General features: G+C 36.1%; 1 protein-coding gene across 2 annotated transcripts in view; it reads left to right on the forward strand.

Annotated features, from left to right (window-relative positions):
• The first annotated feature begins 286 nt into the window (after positions 1-286).
• The window catches only part of VEPH1 (ventricular zone expressed PH domain containing 1), a 217762-nt gene continuing 206269 nt past the window's right edge, over positions 287-11779 (forward strand). Inside the window, exon 1 of one of the 2 annotated variants that reach the window (XM_021702584.1) lies at positions 287-445. In XM_021702584.1, coding sequence (XP_021558259.1) covers positions 308-445 — 138 coding nt within the window. In that variant the 5' untranslated portion in view covers positions 287-307. The remainder of the gene's footprint in view (positions 446-11779) is intronic. The other variant, XM_021702585.1, reaches the window with a different exon arrangement.

The raw sequence follows: 11779 nt of genomic DNA on the forward strand, positions 1-11779 counted from the left end.
GCTCATTTGAAGGTCATCAAGTCAGGGTCTGTTACTCTATGCACATTTCCAAAGTCTTCCCCCCCCCTTCTCTGCTGGGCATCAAGTTCATATTCTGAGCTCATGCCATTCTACTAGCAGTTTTATCTTATCATTTGTTTCTTTTCCAGAGAGAGTCAAAGAAGACCTCAAATTCTGGAGAAAAATGACCTTTCAAGGAATACAAAGTATACTTCCTGCCGCATGTTTTTTGTCTTACTAACTTCTGATGACTGAAACATATGGTCCTGGGCCTGCAGAAAGTCCATTGATTATCAAACTCCTCATCATGCATCAACTGTTCAGACTGGTCTTAGGACAAAAAGATCTTTCACGAGCTGGGGACCTCTTCTCCTTAGATGACTCCGAGATTGAAGACAGCCTGACAGAAGCTTTGGAGCAAATTAAAATAATTAGCTCATCTTCGGTGAGTAAACTAGTTTTTAAACTAGACACCCGAAATGACCTATTCCAGAGCCGAATGACTGTACATATGTTGGGGGAAAGGATCTTTGCATGGGGAAAGAGGAAGGACCACTTAATACTGGTTCCTTTTAACTCAGCTCTGTGGTTTAGTTTGGCGTCTAAGAAATAACAAAAGGGCAATCATTGACTTAGGAGGCTGCCTTCTGCCCACCCCTGGAGACCAGAACTCTGGAAATTTCAGACCAGAGTGGAATTATCACAAAGGCTTATCTAAGGGCTGTTTTTCTAACCTTGAAATGACACGGAGAGGAGAGGGAGCAAATCCCGGGAAAAGCAGATGGGCCAGGCTATACAACAGCATCAGTAAACAAAACAGGGTGTGTGGAGGAGGGTGAATAATGAAAGAAGGCAGGATGACACCTCCTGACATTAGGTAATAGGAGACAAGGACAAGGATCACTCTGTTGCCAGAAGTGACAGTTGCCCAGGGCTTGATAACACTGATTCTGTGTATTTCTATATAATCACCATTAAAAAAAAATCTCTCATTTTACTCCTTTTTCTATACCCACCCATTTAATTCAACTCACCCATCATTAGCCCCCAGTGTGATCAGACAAATTTAAAATCCCCATCAACCCTCCCATTCCTTTGTTTCTCCTCAATGTCAAGATTATATATTCTGAAAGCACTTCCCAAAGGGGGTGGATGTGCATGCCCAGTGTGGTTTGCTTCTGCCCTTCTTCATTGTGCTTGGACCCTCCATGACATTAGTTCCATTTCAAAGGCCAACTCTCCCGGGCATCTCTTGCGTCCTCCCAGCTCAATAGCGTTTGCTATCACTTGGCACAAACAGCGCCCCCGGGCACAGGAAAGAGACGGGACTTGAGCCATAAAATACTGAATTACCAAATGTGTGCACATTTCACAGATCACAGCTTTCTTCCGTGTTTTAATGAAGAGATGTTTAGAAGGCATACCAGCATCCAGCGCCGCTTCCTCCCCAAGACAGTCAGCCTGCTCACTTATTGGCTGCCATGAACACACCATGCCCCCCCTGTGGCCAATGAGGTCATTGCCCAAACACTCTTTTCGCAGCTAATGTCTTTGACAGCAATTATGTGTCCACATTTTTTTTTCCCCCAGAATGTTAATCAGCTTAGTCTGACTCAAAACACAAAGTATTCCTGGTACATTGCCACTTTCTGGGCAGGATTTGTGTGCTATTTCCAGCAGCCCCATCCTTCACACTCTTGTGGAAATGAATTGGCTGAATATGCCACTGATTTTCATCTTATCTAACAGAAAAAAAAAAAATATATATATATATGTATATATATATAAGCTCCCTGAAGCCTATTTCCACTAGAGGTCACTACTGTCAGTGATTTCTTTAGTTTTCTTCATCAATTGCTTATTTTAACAGATGTCAAATTCAGAATTTTAGGACCGGTAAGTTCTGTTATATATCCCCACTCTTAACCACCAAGGCAGACAGGTCCCTTGTCACCAGGAGCACCGTCTGTCTTTTAAGCCCTCCGATCAGCATCCCACCAGACCAGCAGGGCTGGAGAGCTAGTAGTTCTCCTGTGGTCTTCACCTGCTAACTTCAGTCACCTCTCACTTCTTCTATTTCTCCACCTGTAACAGGGGCATGAGCAGATGGTGGCAGAATAAAAAGAATTCGTTTTTAGAGGGATTGTGCAGATCAGTCCATTTTTCTGTTTGTTACTCAATCCTAGTTATAAGCATGTCTCAATAGAGAATTCCTTCTCCCGCTCCATTCCTTTTAAAGCCAGTTCAAGTTTCATTATTCCTGAAATAGCTTCTAGTGATTCTAGTTCTTAGTGATTACTTCTTTCTAAAAATACATAGTTGTACTTTGGCATGATACTCTGTTCTTATAGAAAATCATCCATTCATATGACCTCCTCCAGGGCAACTTCTACGCTAGGGAATCCCAGATCTATGTTTTCAGCCTTGGATCTCTCCTCAGGCTCAAGCCCCCAGTTGATACCCATGATCTCAAAACTCAATCTATCTGAATTAGAAGTTATCATCTTTCTTCCAGCTGTACTATCACTTTCTTAGATCTCCAGGTTTGCAACCTGGAGTTACTCTTGACCTTTTTCTCTCACTCTCTCCTTTCCCTGTTGTTCTGTGGACACTGCCGGAGAAATGCCTCTTCACTGGCTCCTTCTTTTCCCTTCCTGCTGCTATCCCCCTGGCTCAGGCCATCAAAACAGTTTTGATCTTCTTGCCTTTGATCTTACTGTTCTCTAGTTCAATGTACTAACAGTTACCTGATTAAACTTCCCAAAGAAGATTTTATTGCATGTATCTCATTGTTCAAAACCTTTCCATGAAGCTTCAATGCCCATGACATTCAAATGACCAATGCCAGTAATTAGTCCACTGAACGACCATGTCTACTCTATGGCTCACTTCCCTGTTACCTGTATCCCATATTTCCCTTATTAGGGCTTTCCTAATGACCCTGGATCTCAGTAATCAATTCTACTTCTCAATTCCTCTTTACAAACAAAGAACTGGAAGGGATCTTCTAAATCATCTTTTCCAACTTCTTTCCAGCACAGAAATCCCTCCTTTAGGATTCCTGACAAACAGGTGACCTCTCTTTCTACTCTTGCAATGATGAGAACATAGTAAGTTTCTGATATTTTTTTCCTACTCCTCAATTTTCCTTTTATAAATTTCTCCTTGCCATTGCATGAAGCCTCGTTGGAGCCTTCAGTCAGTTTTCTACCTTGTCCTTGCCAGGAGAGCAGAGAGGGAAAAAGTGGGGGCACCTGACTATGCCAATCAGATCTTCTTTCCTGGTAGTTCTAGAAAAAAGTCAGCAGAGGGTTATTTGTCATGGTGATGGTGCTCCAAAGAGATAGTCCTTTGTTACGGTTATCCAAACTTTTTCTGTTGCTTATGACCAATCCTAACCTACAAAGAGACCATTGCTGCACTGTCAGAATTTTACATTGTTAGTGTGCTCCTCCTTTCAGCCAGATGAAATCTTACTCTTTGTATTTTCTATACATTGTTCTTTGGTCTGTTCATTGCCTCAGCAATCAAAAGAGCATAATTCTATTCCTATAAGAACTTTAAACATATGAAGATAAGTATCAGGGATCGCCTCTAGCTTCTCTCTTCTCAGCTACACATCCTTAGTGTCCTAGTGTCCCTATGTTTTTCCATGACAAAGAAGGAGCCTATGGCAGAGAAAAGTTACACTACCTCACTTTTCCAGACTTGGGTCTGGAAGCTCAATTTTGTCAGTACGTGACAAATGCTATCCTAGTGATGCTATCCAAATGCAAGACTGAGTGCTGGTTTACCGATTTACAATGAAAATTATAATTCATGTCAGTCAGAATTTGTGTGCTTCCATCCGGTCCTCACCAAGTCTATTTACCCAGTCTTTCTCTGGACAATGGATACTATCATTGATTAGGTTTCCTCCTCTACTAAAAGCACATCCAGTCCTATCTCCCTATATTTAACTCACCTGTAGTCATGCATGTACAGACAGCATGTTGGGTTAGCCCAGTAGCTGGTTAATCCCACTCATACGAGGGGATTTTTTTTCACTTAATCCTCAAAGGGCAATCTTGTTTCCATATTCTTGGAGGACGTCCTATTGTAGCTCCCAAGTACTGCCTACATTCTCAACATTCTGGTTTCTTTCCCCTGGAATCTTCCTAATTCATTATTGTAATTTATCAAGGCCAAGTACTGAAACCAACTGCTTGGAACAATTGCTGGTAATAGGCAGATACTCTGTTTCTAAAATTCCTTTTCAACAGTACATCACACAATTGGCCACATTTATCCTGCTGTGTACCAGAACCCTCAGTTTGAATCAAGACTTGTAATTAGAGAACTTGAAAAATAAATTGTATGTGTATTGTGTCACATTTTAAACCAGTGTAATAATATTCTTGTCTTCAGGCCCTCATTCCAGGATATTCATACCTTTTAAAAATTATGATTCTGTCCAATATATTAGTTCTCATTCCCGTCTTTGTAGAATCTGAAAATTTAGCAAGCAAGTCTTCAATCCTTTCCCTGAAGTCACTCGCACAATCACTGAACCTTCCTAAATTCCGTTCTACAGTCCATGCCCTCTTTTCAACTAGTTAGTCCAAAACACCGCTGGGAGATAGTTTGTCCTTATGCTTTGCTTTGAAAATGCGACTGCTCACTCAAAATTCTCTCCAAGTTCCCCAATGCCTTTAAGTTTTGTCTTTTCATGTCAAGTCCTTTCTGGACTACTTTCATCTCCTACCCATTTCTTCTACTACCTTGGCTCTCCTCCCAGACTACTTCATCCCTATCCACTCATCCTCTTTTCCCACTCCTCCTTCCCCACCACGTTCCCTTTGCCTAACCCATACACCCACCTTCCAGTTCTCTTTACCGTTTTTTAAAAACCAATAAAAAATGTTAAGCATACACAAATTGCCCAGTTTTAAAAAGTAGATAGAATTGAAATCACCTGGATGTTTCTCTCTGCTTCAAATTTCCTCCCTTTCCTAAGTAACCAATATCCTGACTATGGTATTTATCCATGAGTGTTTTATTTCTTTGCTACACACGCATAGCTCAAACATTATTTGTAGCATTGTAGTCCATGTTTTAAAATTTTATATAAATGGTATCATAAGTTTCAATATAATGTTTCTGAGGTTTATGATAGTACAGGTAGTCCCAATTCATTTCTTTTTTGAGGGATGGAGTGTTCCACTCAATGACTATGCCTCAGTTTGGTTAGCCATTCTTCTTTTGATGGCCATTTACTACTTAAACAGTGTTATAGTGAACATTCTTATAATCAGTGTTTTCGGCAAATGTGCTAGTATTTCTAGCAAAGACAACTAAGAGTGAAACAACGTTTTGGGGGTTTTATATACTTCCGGTTTCTGATATGCCACCAAATTTCTCTCCGCTGTAGTTGTACCTACTTACATTCCCATCAGCCGTGCTTGAGGCTCCCAGTGGCTTTACATCTTCACCAATGCTTGCTGTTATCAGATTTTTTAAGTTTTTGTCAATTTAAGTGAACCATATCTAATTGTTCTTTAAATTTGCACTCCCCTCATGATTGGGAAGGGCAACAGATCATTTTTTCGTGTTTATTCGCTATTTGTCATTTGGGCTTCCTCTTCATTATAGTACCTGTTTACAATTTAAGTTTTTTTTCTTTCCATTTTTCCATTGAGGTTTTTAAAAAGACTTTTCTTATTAATCTGAAGGAGGTTTTCTATATTCTTGTACAGACCCTGTCCTGTGTGCATGTTGCATGTCTCCTATTCCGAATGTAGCTTGCCTTATACCTTTTACTGTAATAAGTCCTGGTATCTGGTAGGACAAATATCCCCAAACTTCTTTAGAATATTAGCTTCTCAATTTTGATGAATGATTCTGTCACTATCTTGATAGGAATTTTATTATATCTATGAATTTATTTGAAAAAAATTAACATCTTTATGTTACTGTCTTATCTTTACTTAGATTTTCTTAAATATCTTTCAATAAAGTTTACGATTTTTTTCCCTAAAGATCTTAAAAGTCTTATTAGTCCATCTCCCCTTTTTTATTTTATTTATATTCAATTAGCCAACATATAGTACATCATTAGTTTCAGATGCAGTGGTCAGTAATTCATCAGTTGCGTATATCACCTAAGTCCTTTTTAAAATATATAAGTATTTTAGATTTTTTTTGCTGAGATTATAAATGCATCCTTTAAAAAATTATTTTCCAATTATTTTTTCAGATGATTAAAACAGAAATGGTACTTGCATCATGATCATATATCCAGTAAATTTACTCAACTCTCTTATTAATCCTAATGTCTTGTTTTTCCCCACTTATTCAGCAATACTTACTAGGCACTTACTATATGCCAGATACTGTACCAGATGCTGGGGATACAAGAGTAAGAAAAACAGAGAAATCTCTGTTCCCTTTTATTCCTGTTTTTCTAGGAATTGATTAATTTTATTCACTGCTTTTTCTGCTCTTTTGAAGTAATCCTATTTTCCCTTTTAATCTTGTTAATGTGGTGCATTATAAAAATCAATTTTTAAAATATAAAACCATTATAACATTCTGGGATAAAGTGAAGTCTGACATTAATTTTCGTACATTTCCTGATTTGGTTTGATATTTTTAAAGAAGCTTTGGAACCATGAGATTGGCCTACAATGTCCTTTCTTCCACTGTATTTCCTTGGCTTTGGTATCAAGTTATATGTACTTGGTCATAAAATGAGCTGGGAAAAGTTTCCACATTTCTGTTATCTATAAGACTTTTATAAGATTGTGGCAATCTATTCCTTAATTTCATAGAAAACTATAAAACCCTCTTGGCACCATGCAGTTTTTTTTGGGGGGGGTTGCTGGTCGATTTTTAAATTACTGATTTCATTTCTTTGAAGAAAATTGGGGGGGCTTGCTTCAGTCACTTTTGGTAAAATATCTTTTCTAGGAAATTGTATATTTTATCCCAGTTTTCAAATTTATTGGCATAAAACTTCTTAAAAATTTTTTTGTGTGTTCTGCTGTATCTGTATTTAAGTGCTCTTTTTCACTGATTTTTTTCATCAATATATTCAGAGCTTTGTCTTTTTAAAAAGCTTTTAGTTTACTAATCATTTGTATAGGGTCTTTTATTCTATCTCATTAATTTCTTTTTAAATGTTCACTTGTTTTCCTCTTTGATCTTTTTCTGGTTGTTTTCTATTCTTTTTCTAATCCCCTCAGTTATAGGATTAGCTTATTGTTTATTGTCATTGTTGTTTGTTTGCTTTACTTTCTTATTTTCTGGTATAAGCATTTGAGACCCTAAATTTCTTGCTAAGTACCGCTTAACATCATCCCACAAGTTTTTGAGATACAGTATTTTCATTATGAATTCTAAATTCTTATTTTGATTGTGATTTCCTCTTTGACTCATAATGACTTAGAAGTTTGTGCTTTAATTTCCTGAAGAATTTTTGTAGTCTTTCTGTTGTTAAGTTAAAATTGAGCTGCATTGTCATTGGACAACATGAATGGCATGATACCACTCTTTTAGGAGCGCTCGAGAATTGCTTTGTCGCACTGTTTATGGCCAATCTGTGTAACTAATAATGTAGCACTTACTATGTTCTAGGACTTTTCCTAAGAGCTTATCACCTGTTAATATATTCAGTCCTTTCAATACATTTCTGAGATAAGTGTATAATATTATCTCCATTTTATAGGTAAGGAAACTGCAGCACAGAGAGGTTAATAATCTAACTTGTCCAAGATTATATAGCTAGTGAATAATTGGGCCAAGAATCAAGCCCAGAGAATTTGGAATCAGAAACCTCTAAGCCACCACACTATCCTGACTCTTTAGATGTTTTATTTGTGTCTGAGAGGAATGTGTATTCTCGAATTAGTGAGTATAAGGTATTAAGTAAGTTGATGAAAGACCTCTTTTTGATTGTATTGTCTATGTTCTCTATATTCTCAATAAATTTGTGTTTGCTTAGACAGCCAAACGCTAAGAGAGGTGTTTAAAAATTTCCCACTATAATTTTGGGTTTGTTGATTTCTCCTTGTAATTTTGTCAAGATTGCTTTATAAATTTGGGAGCTTTTTTTAAAAATTGAAGTATAATTAACATACAATGTTACATTAGGTTCAGTGCACAACATATTGATTCAATAATTTTGTACATTACTCAGTGCTCCCTACAGTAAGTGAAGTCACCATTTGTCACCATACAAGGTTATCACAATACTGTAACTACCTTCCCTATGTTGCACTTTTCATCTCTGTGACATTTATTTTATAACTGGAAGTTTGTACCTCTTAAATCCCCTTATTTTACCCATCCTCCCACCCAGCTCCTCTCTAGCAACCACCGGTTCTCAATACTTAAGAGTGTTTTTTTGTTTGTTTGTGTTCATTTGTTTAGTTTTTTAGATTCTACGTGAGTGAAATCATATGGTATTTGTCTTTCTTTGGTTTATTTCACTTAGTCCATCCATGTTGTCTCAAATGGCAAGATCTCATTCTTCTTTATGGCTGAGTAGTATTCCTCGTGTGTGTGTGTGTGTGTGTGTGTGTGTTTATTATGTATTAATACGTTTAGGATTGTTATTTATTCCTTGGAGAACTTTTGCTCTTATTATTACATACTGTGCAACTTTATTCTGATAAGTTTTGCCTATTTTCTTTGGAGTAGTTGCCTGTTTTCTCTTTTTCTAGCCTTTTATTTTTTACCTCCTCATGTCCTTATGACTTAAATGTAATTTGTAAACACCATATAAGTAGATTTTTTAAATAATTCAAATTGAAAATCTGCCTTTTATTGGTAAATTTAGTCAATTTATATTTATCATGATAAATTATATATTTGGATATATTTCTCCATTTTACATTTCCTGATTTTCTAAATTTCTCTTTATCTTCTTTTCTGCATTTTTTTAGTTGAGTGAAACTTTATCCTTTCATTTTCTACCTCTATTGGCTCTGTTGGTTTGAAAGTTACATTCTATTTCTATTTTTTTAGTAGTTACCTTTAAAATTTTAGCAAATATAGTCGCCATATATTATCAATTCCAAGACAGTTTTCACCTATTTATAACTCTGAAACAAGTATATATTTTATAATTGATTACAATCTTACAATCCTTGTTGGCCAGGTATTAAGCATAATAAAGTTGCTATTGCCTACATGTGCATAAATTTTCCATAGCTTTTCATATTAACATTCCAACTGAATTAGGTACATTATTGTTACTCCAAGCATTGGGTTAAATGTCCACTTAAAATGCTTCCAAAGCTTCTAGATTATAATGTGGTACTGAAACAAACACTTATTGGGTATGCAGGAAGGCACAGAAGGAAGCACTGGAGTATAAATTTTATATTAGTGAACAAAATATTCATCATTGCAGGAATGATAGGAATTCCACGTTTTCTTGCAAAATAATAACTGGGAGCTTTATGGAACCTAAAAAAGGATGTACTTTTTTGTTACTGAGATATTTGTAAAATACTGTCTATTATACCACAATAAGTAATGCAACTGAAAGCAGGAAAAACAGGCAATTCTCTTGGAAGACATGAAAGAAATTTCAAAGAAATAAGAGGCTAGCCAGAACTATCAATTTATGTCTTGCATAGAATTCTCTTTAAGACCTGATATAACCCACAATTTAATTGGCAGTCTTCTCTCTTTCTTCATAATGGAAGATTTATAATTGACACCATCTTACATTTGATGGATTACGATGATGTCTAAAGTTATTCAATAGCTCTCTTTTCCTATTACCATCAGGACCTTGGAATACTTTCATGCCCCTCTTATGTATTAGTGTTAAGCAGCACTTTTTATTTCACCTTAATACCCTTGAAACTATTCTTTAAAATTACTGATGTTTAAAAAAATTCACCCAATGTTTGTTTCAGGCACCTAATATTTCCCCATTTTTTCCTCACTATTCTTTTTCCCCATTGTCTTCCTCTCTTTTTTCTTCTGCATCCAAGTTTCCACTTTCTGAAGTATACACATTAAATATCCCTTCAGCGAAGATCTATTAGTGATAAACCCTCTCAATGTTTGTCTTTTCCGAAAAGATCCTTGTTTGCCCTTAACTTTGAATGATGATTACCTGGGCATGGATTTCTAGCTGGATAGTCTTTTTATTTCTCAGTAACTCCTACCATTGCCGTTATAAAATCCTCTGTCAGTTTGTCATTCTTTATACCTAATCTACTTTTTCTAAGCTTTAATATTTTCTCTGTCTTTGGTGTATTCTATGGTTTCATTATTATGTGTCCAGATGTGGTTTTATTTGTATATCCTTACTCAATCCTCATTGCATTTTGTGAGATTGAGGTTCATGTTTTTGTCATTTTTGGAAATTTAAAAAAAAATCTTATATCAAATACTCTTTTCCATCTCATTTTTCCTTCTGGAAATTCTATTTACTCACTCATTTATGCATCCCACAAGTATTTTTTTGAGTACGTATTATCTTCTAGACATTGGGAATATAATCATAAACTAAGCAGACAAAACCACTACCCTCACATCCTTCATATTCTCTGAATTTATCCTCCATGCCTTTTGACCTCTTGTATTTTCCATCTCTATGAGATACATTATGTTTTCATTTCCTCAGCTCTATATTCCAATCCACTGAGTCTTTTTTTCAGCTGGATCTTATCCACTATTTCATTCATTCACTGAGTTTTTCATTTCTAGAAGTTTCATTTGTTTCTTTTTGATACCTTTTGTTCCTCTTAAAAGAGACTTGGTTTTTGTTTATAAGAAGAATTTTCCTTGATACATTGAATCATTTTGAACATCTAAGTGCATAATTTGAGGTCAGTAATTCCATTATCTGGTTTTTGACGGTCTAATATGCCCCAAGTTGTGCATGCTGACATGTGCTCATATTGTCTTCGTTCCAATGTTTTATAAGTTTGGATTTTTGATTTTGGTTTAAATAGAGTTTCACTCATGTGAGTACTGTATGGTTTTACCTGAGTGTTCACCCCTCAGAGTAGTTGTATGTTTGTCTCTGCTGGGAGCCCCGGTGATGGTATCAGGTCTGGGATCATTGGTCCTGCTGGTGTTGTTAGTGCCTCCACCTTGGAGATTCTTAGAAAGGTAGAATAAGTAAGGTATGTATACATGCATGCTCTTGAAAGCAGGAAAAATGATACATATATAAATATATTATTAGTATGGATGCCATGTAGAATGTGACAGTAAGAGGAGAGTAAGTGTGTGGCCTTTTTGTGCTGTACATTATGAAGTGGTTGTGAAATGAATGTATAAAAAAATTGTACACATAAGGAAATATTTGTAACTCACTGTATGTTATAACATTTATCTGCACTTACTATGTGCCGGATGCTGTTGTAAATCCTTTCCCTACATTAACTAATTTAATCCTCACAATAGTAGTAAGAGATAGATATTAATAATATCCTGATTTTAAGGATTAGGCAACTGAGGTACAGAGAGATAAGTGATTGCTCAAGATTGCAGAGCTGGTAAGAGCAGAATATGACTTTGAGCACAGGCAGTCTGACTCAAGTCTATACTTTTTTTTATTTAATTTAATTTTATTATGTTATGTTAATTACCATGTTCCATGATTCATTGTTTGTGTATAACACCCAGTGCTCCATTCAGTACATGTCCTCTTTAATACCCATCACCAGGCTAGCCCATCCCCCCACCTCTTCCCCTCTAGAACCCTCAGTTTGTTTTTTTTTTAAAATTTTTTATTGTTATGTTAATCACCATACATTACATCATTAGTTTT

This window comes from Neomonachus schauinslandi, chromosome 1, assembly GCF_002201575.2.
Source record: "Neomonachus schauinslandi chromosome 1, ASM220157v2, whole genome shotgun sequence".
Taxonomy (NCBI): domain Eukaryota; kingdom Metazoa; phylum Chordata; class Mammalia; order Carnivora; family Phocidae; genus Neomonachus; species Neomonachus schauinslandi.